This window comes from Centruroides vittatus, unplaced genomic scaffold (genome assembly GCF_030686945.1).
Source record: "Centruroides vittatus isolate TY-2023 unplaced genomic scaffold, ASM3068694v2 contig_18, whole genome shotgun sequence".
NCBI lineage: Eukaryota > Metazoa > Arthropoda > Arachnida > Scorpiones > Buthidae > Centruroides > Centruroides vittatus.
Window position 1 is genome coordinate 4,784,654 of NW_027121101.1, and position 20,075 is coordinate 4,804,728.

Genomic DNA, 20,075 nt, shown 5'->3' on the forward strand with positions numbered 1-20,075 from the left:
TTTGCACAGAAAAAGACCTAAGAATGGTCTTTAATTGGTCTATGAAATATGTAATTTAAAGTTAGTACGACTATGTAGGGTTAGCCGACGGGAGGGGGTGAAAGCAAAGGCGGTCGAGCGGTCAGACGGTCATGTGGGGTGGATGACTCACTGAGACTGGTTGTCCATCAATGCAACCGTTTAATAAACATAAAAGTTTTCTTACAAGTTACTCTTGTTCGAAGAGGTAACACCACACAAAACGCGCGACTGACAGTCCCCAAAAGAGTTCGTCCTAAGTTCGTGTTCCGATGTCCGGCAGTTCGACGGGACGACGAGAAGACGATAGGTCCCGGGGCGGATGGCACGTATTCTGGCTGCTGAAGCTCGATGCGATCCGATGATCCAGATATGGCTAGGCAATCACACATCCACGGTGCTTCCTCAGGGTTCGGAAGGGATCCTTTCTTTCTGATGTTACGGGCGCACACACCACCACCGGAGGAAACTCGCGCATCCAAGAACTCCTTTTTGTCCTTGAAACGACGGTTTTATAATCTTTTTCCCCAAGTTGCCTCTCCATTGGTCTCTTATTGTCACCTGGTGCCAATTCGAAACCCGATGGAGGGCGCGGGAGAGGTCACCGTCGCGACAGAACTTGATTCCTTTCGCGGCGCGCGTTTCTCGAATTCGCATCTTTCATTGTTTAAATACAGAAAAAAAATCATCCATTAAACAATGGAAATCTCCAATTTCGTCCCTTTTAGTCGACCCCCGTTCGGGTCCTCACAACTATAATCAGTATAAATTTGGTGTAAGTTAATTAAAACTGGATTTAGATTCGAAACATTTGAAATTTATCATCGTGATATACTCTTATTGGACTGCAATTTGAAAAAATTGTAGATCTATAAATTTTCACTGTGTACGAGCCCGTTCTTAATCTCGAGAGTGGTGTTAGATAGATGATAGTCGAGAGCAGATGTGGAAAGCTTAAGAGCAGGAGGTCCCACGTAACTATATACGGTATAGACCGGGAGTCATGTGATTTCAATTCAGAAATTTTTCCCAGAACAGAGATATATGACCGGCATAACTCTGTTGTTATCAGGAAAAGTATGATGTACAGGGACAAGACACTAATAATTTGAATCCAGATCATATTTTTAATTTAAAATATGATTGAAAATTGCAGTCTGGCATTGTGACGATGTCACAATAAGTAATTTTGATTTTTTATATTTTATTCTAATTTAATTCTTTTATAATTAAATCATAAAAGAAGGGAGGAAATATATTTTGCTTTTAATAAGTTTAAGAACAAATTCTATTACATTTTATTATTCAATATTTTTTAGTGAGATTTTTTTGTGTGTACTTCAATGAGTATACTTAATGCTTTAATTATTATTATGGTGATGTAAATATAAAAGCATGTAGATGTCAGTATCCAGTACTATGTCAGACTGAAGTCCAAGCATAGCTACTTTTAAGAACTATTAAGTTAAAACAAACTATAAATGACATATGTATCTGTTTAAAAATCCCTATGTAAATATTTCTACTTTCTGTAGTGGGATGTAATCACAAAATCAGATGTTTTATTATATTATTCAACATTAAATAATATGATTTATCACTAATAACTAACATACATTAACAGAGAATCTACAAAAATCCTCTGATTTCAGTAACTTTGGATTTTTTTTTTTAATTTAATAAAATCATATTTTGTATTTTGTGGTTTCTTCTTTGCATTTTCTTGCTTAGAAGTTTTAGAAATAAATTGAAAACCCTGAATAAATGTAGAGGCAAAGTAAATATTGAATAAATATAAAATGTAGAGGTGAAATTAAAATTAAATATTGTATATTTTTGACAGCTCTTCATTGTGCAGCCAGTCGAGGACATAACGACTGCATTGAAACTTTAGTAACATTATGTGGTGCCGAAGTTGATATCATCGATAGTAATGGGTGCACTGCTCTTTTTTATGCTGTCACTCTTGGTCATGCAGACTGTACTCAATTGTTGTTGAAATATGGAGCAGAACCAAATCGCCAAGATCGCAAAGGAAGAACGTAAGATTATCAACATTTAAATGTATGTTGTTGTTGGTTATTATACATTGTACAGTACATCTTCATAATATAGACCTGCTCATTGTGGTGCTGCTAAAGGACAACTGGAAACTTTAAAAATATTATCAAAAAATGGAGCTAATTTGTGGATTAGAAATATCAGAGGTGATGTTGCCTTGCACGAAGCAGTTCAATCTGGAAGAAAAGGTATTATTATTATATATATGTTATGCAGATTTTCAAATTCATAATGCAATGTTTGTTTTGCATTTGTAATTAAAACTTTTTAAAATCGTATTTTTAGATTTAGTTTATTGGTTACTTGAATCACAACCCCATGCAGTCAACATCTCTAATAGCAATGGGCGTACTTCACTTCATGCTGCTGCAATAAGTAACAATATAGAAATGTGTAAGGTATTAATGGATTGGGGTGCCTTCGTTAATCCTATTATGCGAAATAGTAAGGTATCGATTAAACTTTTATCTTATAATAATAATTATTAAAATATTATTTAATTAAAAATAATTTACTAAGGATCTAAATATTGTATTTTAGATATAGCCTATCTTGTTAGTTACAGTAGAATCATGTTATTATAATCAAAGTCCTTTTAATGTTATCAGAACTAGCATGTCTCAAAACAGCATGAAGTTAAAATATACTTATTTTGATTACAATAAGTGAAATTTTATACTGGTTATAGTTGTCGTTTGCTTCAGGTAAACAGGCACATTTACACTCTCTTCATACTACAACCTCAATATTTGGCTGATTACACACAATTGTTATTATTCTTAACTATTGCTTTAATAGTTTTAATTGTTATTTGCTAACAGTACAGTAGTTTAAATTACTGCCTGGACAACTAATTATTAATTAATCTTCTAACTGCACATTTTTTAGTTGTTTTAACTTGATCTTTTAATGTCAGAGACAATAAAATCAGAATTTCCACTAATTGTGGTCTTATTTATTTAATATTGTCAGTTGTTATTATAATCACTGGTCTATAGACAAGACTCAAAGTGATTAGAATAAGTAAATTCTATTGTACAGGGTGGGGCATAATGGAGTCCCACATTTACGAGGTCAATTTAAAAAAAAAACAGTACCAGAATATGGAAAAACTTTTTATTTATTCAAAGTACATGTAAGAAAGTTATTTTTGGTTAGGTTTTAAAAATGATGTCGTCCAATTGTTAGCCTTCACAGGCGATTCACATTTGGAGTCGTTCCTTGAAGTTTTCTTCAACTCTCGCCAGCATATCTGGAGGAATTTTGGCAATTTCCTCATGAATGGCCTCCTTGAGTTCTTGTAGAGTCCTCTGCCTTGAGATATCCCCATAAGAAAAAGTCACAGGGGCTCAAATCAGGGAAGCTAGTGGGCCATTCAACGGCTTCTCATAAAGAGATTAGTCGACTGGGGAACATCTCTGTTAAAATGGCGTGAAAACGATAGTTTGTATGGGCTGTGGCTCCATCTTGTTCAAACCAAAAGCCACTTGTATCATATTCTTTCATTTTGGGGTGCAAAAAATTCTCCAGCATGTTGCAGTATGGGTTGGAAGTTACAGTAACAGTTACATCATCCTCTTCAAAAAAATGGCCCCCATGATGCCTACAGAGGACAAAGCACACCAAATGGTGACTTTCAGGCTGTGAAGAGGTTGTTGATGGAGTTCTCGAGGGTTCCCAGTAGCCCAATAACGAAAATTCTGCTTGTTCACTGTGCCCAACGGATGAAAATGTGCTTCATCACTACTCCACACAATACCTCTAGGAGGCACAGCTGTAAAGTTTTAATGATATCATTTTTAAAACCTAACCAAAAATAACTTTCTTACGTGTACTTTGAATAAATAAAAAGTTTTTTCCATATTATTGTACTGTTTTTTTTTTAAATTTACCTTGTAAATGTGGGACTCCATTATACCCCACCCTGTATATCTGTACTTACAGAATCGTGTAATAGAAAGACAGTAGGATTCACATTGCAGAAGGATGAAAGTGTCTACAGTGTATGCAATATTTTGCAGGCAATCTGTATAAAAAATATTAAAATGGATTCTCAAAAAATACTTGAAAGTACAGTCCTAGTAGTATCATTCTACAGTCTCTATTATTCCATTTGAAATGCAAATACAGCTAACTTGAATATGACTATTAGCTTCATCTCTTTTTTATTTTTTTTAATATGGGTTTTGTCATTTATAGGGGGAGATCTGCAATCTCAACACACTTCCTATTGTAAATATATAGACAATAAAGAAATAGATAAATTTTACTGAATTTAAAATGATGATTAAAGTATTTTTTAAATATTTTATTTTTTTAATTACTATATATAGAAATTATTTGCTAAATTTACATGATTATGAATAGGTTTGTAGTTTTTTTTTATAGAAATACATCATTGAGCTCTTTCTCATTATTTTGTGGGGACCTGTGAACATATTGTCACACCAGTATAATCTACAGGTAACCTTCATATAACACAGTAGTTAAGTAGGTCCCACAAAAATGTGGCATTATAAAAATCACGTAATGCAGGAATAATATACAATTACCATAAATTTTATCTATCATGTAAGAAAAACAGTTTTATTTAATTCAGAAAACTTCATTTAATAAAACATAAATTACAAAACAAAAACAAACTTATTAAAAATTCATAAAATACGATTTTGATCACTCAGGATTGAAATGCACTTACTATAATCTATGTTTTTACTGTGATAGCCAACAGCGAATGGTATGCAATGATTGAAAAACACACTTTGTTAATTTACAAAAAAAAAACTATATCTTTATTCGCTTAGCTACAAGGTTCGTTTATACAAGATCCCAACGTGTAAGCGGTGGTATTACAAAGTCCAGAATATGTAATATAAAGATTAATAGCACTAAGGGTCCTAAACTAACTTAAAACTACTTACATACTATGAGAATAGAAGAAGAGAGAATATAGATACAGAAAAGGATGAAGGTGGAAATACCTGGGATTTTTGCTATGATGGCTTCATGATGCTGAGCGGGGTTACTTATGCCTCTTATCCTCTGTTTCGGTAGATACCTCTCGTTCACTTGGACGATAATCCACTCAAAATCTGTCCAGTGAGATTGTCAGTTCGTCAGGACGTCCTTTATCTACTATAACACTAGATCTTCTCCGTCTCAACCTCACTCGTCGAGCTTCGATCTCTAACCTCTCTCGTTCCAACACACAACCAGTGCTCCCCGACCTTTCTCGTCGAGAGCCGAGATTCTTCTCTCTCCAACTTACTACCTGTGCTCCCCGACCTTCCTCGTCGAGAGCCAAGACCATTCTCTTTCTTTCTTCCTTTTCTCCCCTCTCTGATTTTTTAATTAATTTTGTTTTTTTAACAAAGTTGTTTTTCATAGGAGGCATCACTCCCCATCAGGTCGTAAAATAATTAGATCGTAAAATGATTAAGAAGGAAGTCTTTGTCAACAGGAAAGGGAGAGAAACAAAGAAAATCTTAAATTTAACTTAAATTTATACATTAAAAAATACAAAATATACATTCATATGGCCAACGGCCACATTACTTTGTCCACACTTATTATCTAATTAAATGCTATATTCAAGAATGTAATTGAAAAAGTAAAAGAAAATTATAAGCAGCATGCAGTTTACACACAAAATGCCAAAAAGAATTTACATTACATACAGTGCATAAAATTACTTATTTGTTAGCACAGAATAGTATTTTACATTTTTCTAACAAGATTGTCATGCATAAAAAACTTTTATTGTATAGGGAAAACTGCAGAATCTATACATGCAAAGTATGTTGTATTAACTGAAAAAACATTTACTAGAATAAGATAAATAAATGATTTCATATGAATTCTTATATCTAAATTGCATTGTATAAGTAGCACATTATACAAGGGTTACCTGTACATTATATTTGTGATGTTTATAAGCTATATAAAGAAATTAAAATTTTCTGTATTTGTTTTTGAATCTTCATTAAAAAAATTTAAAAGTCAAATTGTTTTAAAGAGTAAGACATAAATAAGCTATACTACTTAATTCTTGAATTTTACATCATTAAAAATTATTCACTTGTAATCAAAATTGGTAAGGTGACATAGAGAGTCTGTCATGAAGTTGTTCCTAAAAATATATATCTTAAAAATTAATGCTAAAAGTCATATTTGGGTTTAAAAAAGAAAACAAAAAAATTATTTAACTGCTGATGTAGGACTAATTATCTGTTATATACATTTCTAATTTGTGGCAGAATCGTGGAAATGTTTTATACATATTAAAACATTCTGTAAAATTTTTATTGATTTTGTAGATTAAATCTGAATCTGATTTTTTAATATTTGAAAACATTATTAAATTTTAACATAAAAAAAGTAAAATTTAATAATTTATTCATTACCAAAAGTTTTTCATTATTGAATTTTTAGTTTAGTATGTCATTCAACATATTAACTTGAACAAAAACCAAAACTTTTCCTCATATTCTAAAATATATTTATTTATTTATTATTTGAAATACACTTTGATAACTAGGGACAATTAATGACACCGCTGGATGCTGCCATTTATTGTGGAAACAGAGGTTGTGCAAAATATCTTCAACTCCATGGAGCCATTCCAGCTAGTAAATTAATCGAAAAAGATGATTATTCTAGGTAAATTTATTTATTCTTGAGGTTATAAATTTTAAATTGACAAGATTATTTTTTTATTGTTGAATTCTCACTTTTTTTCAAATTCAAGGAAGTTTTCAAATTTTAACATTTTATATTTAAGTTATTAGAAAAATAAATATGAAATGTTGGATTGATCATTTTAATTTCAATATCTTTAAAATGTTGTTGCCAATGCCGTGAAAATAAATCGTACTTTTTTTTGGGAGTCAGAATAATGTACACAATCTAAATAGTTTAAATTCAAAATACTTTCAGATTGTGCATGACCATCTCCAGGGGATATTTGTCTTTAACACTAAAATAATTTTAATGTATCTTTTAAAAAACTTTTTAATGCTTATATTGGTTGTTTTTTGAGATTGGAGATGGAAATGGGTGGTGATTTTTATATTTTAATTTGAATAAATTATATATATTAGAACTATACAAGAGTATAGATTTTGTGATGTTGTCCTCTATTTTTCAGATTGATATATGTGAAGTACGTTATAAAATTTAAAATATTTGAATCAATAGAAAATTTTAATTTATGAATATATTTTTAATATTTATTTAGGTATTATATAAATGATATTGACTTGAATGGACGTCCCTATTCTGTATTGGATGATGGTAGAATAACACCAGTCAGTGATCGTTTAGAGAGTGCAGTTCAAACTGATATTTTAAGATCTGAACTGAGAGATGCCAATGTTCAGGTACATTTACCCCAAAATGAAGCTAAAACAAAAGAAAATGAGTCTTTGGTTACTCATGTTTATGTGCATGAAAATGAAGAGGTAAATAAAGAAGAAAATATAGAAATAAATAATTTGAAAAGTCATAAATCAACTGAAAATGAAGATGAAGGAAAAACTATTGAGGTACAGATTCATAGAAATAAAGAATTACATAATAATGATGAAAACAAAGAATCAAATTTAAATTCTGTTAGTAATGATAAAAAAGGAATTCTCATTCCTGAAGATTCAATAAAGAAAAAATCAATTAAAAAAAAATTAAGAGTTTATGTACCTGAAGGAGTTGGTGAAGTTAAAGTGATACAGTTTCCACTTTCTGAAGAAGCAGAAAATTCTAATTCTAATAAAGTATTATCAAAAGTTAATTCTCTTTCACCACTTTCAAGTTCAGATACCACTGTTAAAGATTCTGGACTTGGTGAGGATGTAGAGAAGATTGCATTTTCAGAAAACAGTGATCAACATGATGTACTTAATGATATGTACAAACCAGTTCTATTAGAGATTAGAAGGAAAAGAAAGACTAGAAAAAAGTTGCCTGATGTCAAACTGGAAGAAGAGCAAGACGAAATTCCAAGAACAATTCATGAAAGAAAATGTCATATTCCTGGAAGAGATTATAATAATACAATGATGGGAAAGTTAGATTACAGTCAGCTTCCTGGTAAATCAGATTACAGCCATATCAAAGCAAGAGTTAATACTCGAAGATCAACTAATAATCAAAACATTCCTGTTATGGAAAAACTACAGAATTCTGGGCAGAAAAGTATGGCATCACGTAGTATTACTCAACAAATTCAACAGAGTTTAAGAAAGTAAGTATGATGTGGTATTTACATTCTTATATTTAAGGTAAAATTTTTCTAATCTGAAATTTTGGAGGACAACATTAATTGATTAAGAACTTTTTGATGACTTTCTAAGTACAAATATGAACATTGTTTTTAGATATCAATTGGAAAGGAAATTGTTTCAAGAATTACAAGAATTGAAACATCATCAGATTCGAAGTGGAAGAGCAAATGAAAGTATAGTTGTGAAAAGACTAGTGGAGAGGTATCGGAGAGAAGTTTTATTACCTGGTATGCGAGACTTTGAAGGTCCTTATACATATAAAGCTTTTGAGAAATATTTGTATGGTAATTATTTTGATATTGTTTATTGAAAAATTTGAAATAATAAAATATTTAAATTATGTTACTAAAATTATATAATGTGAAATATTTTAGATCAGCTTAGATTATTATCATCATCAAATCATGGAAAGGTTCCAAGAATAAAAGTGAGTGATTATTTTTCAGTTTTAAATTCTTATAGCATATTTTATTTGGTTCTAAAATCTAAATTCTTAATGTTCAGACAGTTGTCCAGAAATCTCTACAACCATATACAATTATAGAAAATGAATCTGCGTATAGCTGTACATGCAAAACTCATCGATGTAATCATGCATCACAAGCTTATTCTGGAAGAACAAGTGAGTAATTTCTTTCTTATTGTATTAATCAGGGCTGTGGAGTCAGAGTCAGGAGGAATTTCTGGCCAGAGGAGTCGGAGTAGGGAAAAATGTGTCGACTCCTACTCCGGCATTTTAAATTTAATTTAGTTTTTTTATTTAAATGAAACAAAATTTATTTTATATTTATTAATTTTTAAAATATTTTTGTATTTTGTTATAATTTATTTATTTTAAATACAAAATGCAACAACTTAATTTATTAAATATGTATCAATAGTTTTCTTTGTAGTATTTGTGTTTAGTAGTTAAATTATTTTGACCCAATTGAATTTGAATATTTTTAATTCATTCTTTTATTATCTCTGCTCTAAATAAGTACTCTATTTTTCTGAATGAGCCAGACTAATTGATCAGAGTATATATTTTTCTGTTCTGAACAAGGGGCTGAAGTACTAGCTAGTACAAGAGGCTCTTTAGTCAGACTAACTTTTCTGGAAGGGGGAAATTGAAGTGCAAATGCTGTAGAATAAAGATATGTAGATGTAGAATTTTATTGCTCCCCCTTTTTCCTCTTATTAAATATTTGTAAAAAATTAATTTCTTTATACAAATAAATAATAATGTAAGTTAAATATTAAAAATACTAACTATAAAAGTATTTGGGTAAATGCCCGAGGCTCCTTTCAGAGTATAAAGCAGTGGTTCTCAACAGGGGTCCACAGAAAAAAAATACCAAATTGGGGGGTTGACGGTGATATTTTAGAGGTCTATAGGGTAATTCTACTGCAGAACAATTTGTTTTACTGAGAATTAAATTTCTACAGTATATATATTGTCAATTTTTTTATTACTCATTTCTTGCATAAGGGTTATTGAATACATATATGATGTATATACAGTAAGTCCTCTACTTACGAACTTAATTCGTTCGTAGCGGTCGTTCGCAAGTCGAAAAGTTCATAACTCGAAAAGACAAGGTTTGACGCAAAAACTCAAATACAACATTGTTTTTTACAATTATGTAATGTTTAGGCTACTTGAATAATGTTGAATTAAGATTGTTAAAGGGAAGTATAAATTCAAATCAATCATATGTACTGTACAGTACATTATTTATTAAAATTACTCATTTGAAAACAACTACAAATGTACATATGTATGTACTGTAAATGTTTTAACGTAAAACTTCAAAAATAAACTTGACTATATATATAAAAAATAATCAACTGCACTTTAACCCACCATCTGTCGGCTTTGTTCGTAACTTCGAAAGTTCGTAAGTCGAATGTTCGTAAGTAGAGGACTGCCTGTATATATATCTCTTTGACCTTTGTGAATGAAATAGTAAATATATATATATTATTTTTCTTCTACTATTTCTTTTTTTTTTATACAATTCTTTTCTTTTATTATTAGTGAAAAATATAAGGATTTTTTCTATGCAATGTCTATGAGGGGTCCACCAAAAAATTAAGAGGAAAAGGGGTCCATGAGTAAAAAAAGGTTGAGAACCACTGGTATAGAGTAAGGTAACCCCTTATGAGTGCCTCTATCCCACATGAAATGAATTGGTTTTTAATTTTGTCGGAGTCAGAATCGGTCTACTAAAATTATCAGGAGTCATGTGTTTTTTTACCGACTCCGCAGCCCTGGTATTAATATAACAATTTATTGAATATGTATGTTTTAAAACTATTTGATTTTAAATTTATTAATCATTCTGGATTAATAACATTCTTTTGTCATATTTGTGAGCTATTCAATAAATTACCAGTCAAACAAACTTCATAATCTAACAATATTTGATCATATTTCTTTTAAACTAAAAACAATAATATAATTGATAATTAATTTATTTTACATCTTTTCTGTTCAAGTTAAGATTTAAATTTATGTAACTAATATTCAGCTTTGAATATTAATACAACATTAATCTTTCAGGAGTTTTGATAACTTTTTCTGGATTTTGTCATTTGACTACTGAATGTGATGATGTTAACATGATTCTGTTTTGGTTGGTTTTTTTTTTACTCAGTCCTCTTGGTTCTTATTAATTTCTTCAATTCATCACTACAAAACAACTTGATCTGTTCCTTAATTGTTGTTGCTTTTTTCTATTTTGAAAGAAATGAATGGTTTTCCTCAGTGGTGTGTTGTTTCAGAAATGAAACTTTTTTCAATAAATTATTCCACTTGGATGATATGATCTGGTCTTTAACAGATGGCAGAACCATAGCAGAGCACCACTGTCTCATCTTTTTTTATATAGTACTTTTTCAGCCTTTTCTTAGTCTCTTTGTCTCTATATATTTTATTTTTTAATTGGTTTCTCACCTATTTTATAGTACTGGATTTCAGAAGACTTTCTTTTACAGGTTCTTTTCATCAATCTTTTGTACAGATGAACCAAGAGTTTCTCTGGCCATATTTCTAACAGCTGAATTAATCAATGCATCTTTAACAGTGAGTGAAGTTTTAAAAACACTAATTTTTTCAATCTAGGCTATCTTCAGACATGGACAGTTGAAAGTGGAATGTCAATGTCAGAAAGAAGGAAGATGGATAGACTCTAGTAGAGTGAACAAACAGGAAAAGTGGACTACTATGGTGACAGTTGTTGTGAAAGATTAAAGGGGATATTGTCAGAAAAGAGTTCTTATCTCTACTGTTTATATAAATGTTGGTAATGGAGTACCTATAAATTTTCCACTTCTCAAATACTTGTGATAAATACTTAATTAAAGAATAAAATCTTTCAAAAACAAAGAGTTTTCAGCTGCACAAAACATGGACAAAAATGTGAAAACATAAAATGTCATTACTACCCAGCTGACAGAAATCATGACACAATGCTGTCAAGTGCAACAAATCTTTTTTTATTACAATATTTCATGTCCAGCTTTTCCTTAATCTCTCACATAGGATTAGATCATAGGTGCTCTATGGTGTAATCCTTTATCTAGACTCCAAAGTCTAGAAGGTGATTTGACTTGAATGGGGAGAAGGCTATCTTCTACCAGGGAAAGTTTTTAATTGTTTTGTAAATGCTGTAATAGTAGTTCCCTAAAAGATCTAACAAGTAAGTATTCTACTGCAGCTTCTATATAAAAGTTCCAGAAGGTTCATTAAAGATGTGTAGACTGTTTCATTAATTCTTTATTTTAGGATTTGTATATGACATTTCTAAGTATTTTACACACAATAATTTTATCACATTTTAGATGTAGTTGATACTATTCAGGATCTTGATGTTGTTTTTTGATTCAAGACTTTCTTTTAAATATCATATTGAACTATTAACTAAAAAAAATCTCAATCCATAGGGGCATGGTTGTGGAGAAATTTCACAGTAATTTTTAGTAAAAGTATACTTCAAGTTTTATTTTTTACTAATATACAAATCTTAATAGATTATGCATCAGCCATTTGGGCCTGTCTCCACTCTGCATAAATTTCATTCAGAGTTGGCTAAAATTTAACTCCTTTTAGCTTGCAAACCTCCCCTTTGCTGATTTTTCCAAGGTTGCTTGTGTGTGCTTGGGTTTACCTGGTTTTTTAAACATATTGATTATTTTGACAGAATATATTCTTATAAATATTTTAATGGTCTCCTGCCTTCTAAGTTTTTTCTTTTACAAGTTCCTTCTTTTAACTCTAGAGATCCTACATGTTTATATTCCTCATTTGCCCACCTTAACGTTACACTTAAGTCATTTTTCTTCAGGTACCAAAAGATTGCTGTAACTATCTACTTTTTCTTGATTTTTTACAATTTAAATCCATTTGTAAAAATCTTTTTACGACTGTTCTCCACACTAATTTGCATGTATCCTTTTAACGGTAATTTTAGTTTTTATTTTTATATTTATGGGTTTGGTGTTTGTTTGTTATTTGGGAGATCAGTTATTATTGTCTTTGTGGCATCACTGTATTAAAAAAAGTTTTGATGTACAGCATGTTTAAGACAAAACTGTAACGTTTATTTTCTAAAGACAAATAAAATACTATTTAAAACCTGGTCTTGATGTCATTCGATTATTTTTGTATTGGCAGCTGAATTTTCCTTGATGCATATGTACTGTACATAATTTCTGAGGCATCAGCATCGCTCAGCTTAACAGGACCTTGTAACTTAAGCATGAGTTTATTTAATTTTTGAGCATAGATTTCATGTATGTTTGCTTGGAACTTTCAGGGATTTCTAACTTCTAGAGGGAAAAACTCTTTCCCAAGGTGCTCCAGATAAAAATGGTACCAAAGGGATTATTATTATTATTCAGTAGCTGAATGAAAACATCTAACTTGGGTTTGTTCTTCGAAATGATCACGACATCATCCATATAGTGTTTATAATAAATGATGCTGTTTGTGAGGTTGGAGAACTGCAAGCTGTAGATTCCTAATGACAAGTTAAGTGAGCCTACCACTAGATGTGCTTGTAGATAGATTTCACTGTTGAAGGAAAAATATCATGAGTGGCATATTCAGTCTATAAGCTGTAGGATATTGGAAAAATATTCGAAATAAGGGATAGCAGAAACAAGGCTCAAATTTAAGAGTATGGTTATAGTAGATGCAGTGTTCTGACAAAAATGACTTCTGATGAGTTTGCTAGAACAATCAAACTACACCAATTTTGACAGTGTTTACAGTGCATATGTACTGTTCTTCAGATAATGCCCAAACATATCAGAACAGTTGGTTATTCAAATCCTTGTCCCGACAAACAGATTAGATAAACTTATTAGAAATCTTTTTCATCAGAACATGCAACTACTGTAACCATACCCTAATAGAGGGATATAACTTAATAACACTACTGGAAGATGAAATTGTAATTTAAATTTATCTTTGTATACTAGTACATTTATCAATTAACAGGACTTATACTGGAAAATTATGGATGCAGATATTTAGTCTTACAGATCAGAAATAATATTTTTTATTTAGTTCACTTGAACACATACACTTTAAGCTTGTGTTTCGGACTTGTTTGCCCCTCCTCAGCAGGCATTCAAAAAGCACTTTCTACAATTAACAATTAAAATGTTTTTTTTTGTTACAATTATAATTAAAAATTAAAATAAACACATTAATTTCCCGACAATAAACTGTAAGAATTTTATTATTTTATTGTTGGGAAATTAATGTGTTTATTTTAATTTTTAATTATAATTGTAACAAAAAAAAACATTTTAATTGTTAATTGTAAAAAGTGCTTTTTGAATGCCTGCTGAGGAGGGGCAAACAAGTCCGAAACACAAGCTTAAAGTGTATGTGTTCAAGTGAACTAAATAAAAAATATTATTTCTGATCTGTAAGACTAAATATCTGCATCCATAATTTTCCAGTATAATAAGTCCTGTTAATTGATAAATGTACTAGTATACAAAGATAAATTTAAGTTATGATAAAGGACACAAAGGCATAACAATTAAAATGAAATTGTAATGTCCCTGAGATCAATGACTACTTCCATTGAGCTGGCAGTTGACAGAATGTGTTTCTTGAGGCAAGAAGGTGTTTCTTCATTAGGTACATGGATGAGTGGTACTTCTCAGCCACTGATTGTAACTTCTTTCCTTTTTTGTGAATTTTGGAGAAGGCGGCAATTAGCCCCAGATGAGCCATGGCTGAAACATTTATATAATTCTGAAAGGGCAGTGTTTCATGATTACAGTTTTAGCTTACTTAGTAATACAGTTGAAGATAGATGTAAGGTAGTAGTTATCTATCTCTTCATTTACCTACTTGGCCATAAACAAGGAGACTGGCATCAACACAATGATGGATATACCTCAAGATCCCACAATCTGAGGTTCATCAAGTGTAAAGATATTAAAAGAGGAGAATATGCTACAGACTTATCTTCTTTTGCACAACTTCCTGGTAGAGATAGATGGCAAGCAGCAAAACAATCAAAATTGTCTCTCTCCCTTTCCATGCTAGTATAGTAGAGAAGTGAAAAAATTAATAGCCACTCCATTACCAACATTTGTATAAACAGTACTGATAAGAACTCCTTTCTGACAATATCTCCTTTAGTCTTTTGCATCAACTGCCACTGTCATGGTCCACCTTTCCCATTTGTTTACTCTATCAGAGTCTGTCCCATCTTCCTGCCTTCCAACACTGGCATTCTACTTTCAACTGTCCATGTCTGAAGATGGCCCACTAACCACGTTGATAATGTTAGTGTTCTTTAAATTTCATTCACTGTTAAAGGTGCATTGGTTAATTCATGCAAAGTTTTGAAATTATTTTGACATAAATTGAATTCCTTCACCTGTATACAGAATGTCTGGTATTTCAAATTTAGAGAATTTTTATGAATGATAAAAAAATTCCTTCTAAATAAATTAGAATGCATGATAAAATTATCTTGTTTAAGATCAGAAGATTTATAATTTTACTTTATCTTAAATTAATATAGTAAGATGAAGTAAATATAAAAATAATATAAATTTTATAGGTATAATTACATAGATTAAAATTTTCAATTTGTATATTTTATTTGCAATTTATTATTATTTTCTAACTTAATGTTTTAACAAATAATCAACTTTCATTATCATATAATTATTTTTGTGTTGGAAATAAGTTAATTATTTCAAAAACAATTGAGAAATTTTAATATTTTATTCAACAGTTTAAAATATAACATTTTTAACTACAATTACAATTAAAAATATACTAGTAAAAGCTTAATTTTGGAATATAAAAACTGATTTTTATCAGCATTTAAATTCATATTCAACATTTGTATACTGTAAATTTAAATGTTACTAATGAATTATTATTAATTTAATAAAAAAAATATTTCAAAAAAGATTTCAAAAGTTCTTTAGATTAATAAACTGTTAAAATAAAAACTATTTTCGTATGCTAATTCTATGGATAACAAACAAAAAATTGCATTATGATTTTCAGATAAAGTTTCATTTCCAAAACCTACAGCAGTTCGTCAGAATTTGCTTCCAGCTATTTCTCCTTCATCAAGTGTTCCAAGTGATAATTCAGTAATAAATCAGGAGCAGTCTTCTAATCAACAGACAAAATCTTTTGAAAATATTGCACTTAAAAAGCAATTGTTACATCAAACAAGGTCAAGAAGCCTCGATAGATTTACTCACCGAAAAGAAAAGCCAGGAGTTTCTCTTCGCCATTCCAAATCAGACAATCTACCATCGTATAAACAAGATATAGAATCACTTAGAGAATTCTGGAGAAGAAAAAATGAAGACACAAGAAATGTGTTAAAACAGGAGAGGGAAGAAAAATCATTAAAAAATGATGATATTCCCAGATCAGTGTTAACAGCAGTAGCAAGAGGTCTGTCTAGAGATTCCAATCCAGATGATTCAGTTGTTGTCAACATGATGTCAGAAGATGATTCTTCCAAACTCACACAGACTTATACAGTGCAGCAACTGAAATCAATGTTAGAGGAAGATAGCAAAAAGTTACCAAATTTTGATCCTGAATATAATGGGCCTGTAACTTTTGAGGTTAAACATGGAAAAGAAAAAAATGTGTTCCAATTACCAGCTGATAAATTGAAAAACAACAAAAAATGGCAAGTAACATTTACAATTGGAAAAACAGAAATAGATAATACAGAAGAAAAAAATGAAGACAAATAAATGTTTGACAATCAATTCCGACAAAATAATTATCATTAATACTATTGATATCTTATAACATATAATTATTTAAGATAATTTTACATGCTGTGATTCAAACTATTTTTATAGGATCAACAAGATGTTTGATCCAGTTGTAAATATATTTTTCTTACTGAACATAATGTATATTGTAATTACATGTTAAACATTAAGTAATATTTAGAAATATTGATAAGAATGTCTTAATTATGTGAATTATTTTAATTGTAAATGTGAATTATTATATAATATATTTTTTTAATATTTAGACAATTATTTTTGATTATAATTTTTTAAAATTTCCTTTAAAATGTGAATTTGTCCTTTATTTTTAATATGATGTTTTAAACTTTTATTAACTTGTTATTGATTGATCCACATATAATCTAAATATTAACAGTTTATACATTTTTCATATTCTATGGCTTAATTCATAAAAGCATCTTTTTGTATAGTTTTGCTATTTAGAAGCTGGTGCAAAATAAATACAGAATGATTCTCTAATTCCAAAACAATGAAATTGTAAGTTTAACTTTGTCTATAAGAATGTTTAGTGAAACATTATTATAGATAAAGTCAAATTATGATAGTAATATTTGGAAAATAAACTCAATGTTACTGTACTATCAATACAACTATCCAACCTGAATATTAAAATAATAATTGCTGAATTGGGAATAGCATAATTGATAGAGTATTAAGTTAGCTTCCTAAATGTTGATTATTGGATCCTATCCAGAGATCTTTTTTATATCTTTAAATGTAAAGAAATTTACATGTTAAGATATAAAAAATTTTGAATTTTGTTTATTGTCAAGCTATTGATTTTACTATTTTGAAATTGTCATAACTGTTTTGACTGGCATACAAATTTTATAAATTCATAACTTTGAAATAGGGGTTACACAGAAAATAAATCCACAATTTGAATTCCCATCAATTAGCTGTTCCAAAAAACTTAGATCAAAACCCTTTTATTTATTACTAAGAGAATTAATTATTTTAATTTTAATACCACATTTATTTTAAAATATTTTACAGATTTACAGTTTAGATTGTGGATGTACTATTTCTTGCAAACTGTTTAGCCAGAGATAAAACATATTTGTGTTGGAAAATGTGCAATTTTATTCTTATTTTATTTTGTATTTAATTACTGCTAGCATAAATAAGTCTGGCCAAATTCATTTCAAGAAATATCCTTATATTTTTCCTCAATTTTATTGGAATACAACTGTATTTACACTTTTATAAAATTTTGTAAATTAATATACTTTCTAATCCTTCTGATACACCGGGATGATAAATCAACGCTATCTCCAACCTATTAACTGGAGTAAAATTTGTTCTAAAATTCGCTAACGTTTTCGTCGCCCCTTCCGGGCACTTCCTCAGGCATTTGCGAGAGCTCACAACGGTCTTTTAACGAATGCCCAAGGAAGTGCCCGGAAGGGGCAACGAAAACGTTAGCGAATTTTAGAACAAATTTTACTCCGGTTAATAGGTTGGAGATAGCGTTGATTTTGTAAATTATATTCATGAAATTCATTAATGGAATAACATTATTAAAATTTCAAGAATATATTTTTTTATATTCAAAATTTATTACTTTAACCACAAGTCTATTTTATTTATAAAATCCTTGCAAAAATAAAATGATAATGTAACAGCTTGTTTATTTAATATTACATTTTAAATGAATAGTTTAAATCCATATTTTTTATTTAATTGACATTTAAAGTTAACATTTATATATATATATTTTTTTTTTATAAAATGAAAAGTGCAGATATTTCATATGTTAATTATTTATAAATACAGTATTTTATTTAAAAAGATGATAATACAAAGTTACTATCATGTATAATTATTATAGAATCCATCCATAAATTCCATTTGATATATCTGTGATATCAGGATTTCATTTACAAATATAAAATGCATTCAGTCATAATTTCATGCAATAATTTTGTTGAAACACATTTATTTATCTTTATCATAATTTAGAGTTAAATTGAAAATTAGTAATAGAATATTCTCCTTGTTTAGAATAAAATAGATGGCAATGCCAAAAAAAATGTTTGAAATCAACAAAAATAAAAAATTTAACATTTACTCTCATACCAAAAACAAGCTCCCGGTTTAAGAGCCAACTCTTATTTGCCAAACATTTTCAACAAACTTTATCATTCTGTCCTTAGCGACCTAAGCAAAATATATTCTAAGTCAAATAGATTTTTCCTAATGACTTGTTTTCTTTTGTGAAGGTAATGTATAACACAGAATCATTGTTTCTCTGTTTTAAATTTGATATTGTTCTACAAATTATTATGGTACCAAGATAAAAACAAATAATAATAATTGAAAAAAAGTTGATATTCCAGTAACATTAAGAAGAAAGTTAAAAAAAACTTACAGCATTTTGAAAGTAATAGCTTTTTTAAAACCAACTGTAAAAGGATTATGAAGTTCCAAAATAATTTTAGTAATAAAAACTAGAATAAATTTATTATTATTATTATGTAGAAGTTTTGTATATGTTAAAATACTAACTCTATTAATAATACAAGTATGTCATACATGTATATTTTATTTTATGATTTCCAATTAAAATAAAAGCTATTATTACTTTAATAATATCAATATTAACTATTATTATTACTTTAATGAAATAAAATTTCTGTAGATCAGAATAATTTTTATTAATAAAAATTTTATTATTTTTTAGTACTTAAAATATTTTGGTCTCCATAAATCCTTGTAGCTTCTCTGATGCATACTTTAATCTAGTAAAATTACTTGTAAAAATGCTCCTCAAACAAATTAATTCAAGCTACTTTTCTCAAAGCAAAAATTTCAAGTGCTTTCTGACCATACTGTACGTCTTTCATTAGAGTCATGATGACGATGATGAATACAGCCTGAAAACACTTGATGTTTCAAGAAAAGCATTGTGAGTTGAATTTAATTTAATAGAATTAACAAGAGACACTGATGCATCCAGAGGAGGGGCCAAAGGGACCTGAGCCTCCACTAAGAAACCAGAAAAACAAACTGAAATACTATATTTTTAAATTACCAAAATATTTGGTTATTATTGGTTTTTCTCCCAGGAACGAAATGTATCAGTTACATCATCAAATTATAATTATTTAATTGAATTAATTATGAGCTAACTAAATAAAAATCAGTTAACTTTTATAATAATTAATTTTATTGTCAAAATATAAATATTAAGATTTGTTGATAAACTATTCCAAATAAATCTTTTTAATATGTATAAGGATTGTCCAAATGAAACATAGACTGAATTGTATAAAGCATATGGTGTCACTGGTTGCCATAGCAGGATTACAATATACACAGTATACTGTATTGGGACTGTAAGGCATATGCTACAGAGCTTCCCATCCAAAGCAATACAGCAACTACCATATAGCCATGATATGT

General features: G+C 29.4%; 1 protein-coding gene across 4 annotated transcripts in view; it reads left to right on the forward strand.

The window, feature by feature from the left end:
- Positions 1-16,756, forward strand: part of LOC136969594 (ankyrin-3-like) — a 39,065-nt gene extending 22,309 nt beyond the window's left edge. For all 4 annotated transcript variants that reach the window (XM_067263821.1, XM_067263819.1, XM_067263820.1 and 1 more), the window contains 9 exons: positions 1,862-2,060; positions 2,134-2,267; positions 2,365-2,528; positions 6,617-6,738; positions 7,316-8,317; positions 8,451-8,641; positions 8,732-8,784; positions 8,862-8,979; positions 15,892-16,756. In XM_067263821.1, the coding sequence (XP_067119922.1) occupies positions 1,862-2,060; positions 2,134-2,267; positions 2,365-2,528; positions 6,617-6,738; positions 7,316-8,317; positions 8,451-8,641; positions 8,732-8,784; positions 8,862-8,979; positions 15,892-16,604 (2,696 nt within the window). In that variant the 3' untranslated portion in view covers positions 16,605-16,756. The remainder of the gene's footprint in view (positions 1-1,861; positions 2,061-2,133; positions 2,268-2,364; positions 2,529-6,616; positions 6,739-7,315; positions 8,318-8,450; positions 8,642-8,731; positions 8,785-8,861; positions 8,980-15,891) is intronic.
- Positions 16,757-20,075: the final 3,319 nt, after the last annotated feature.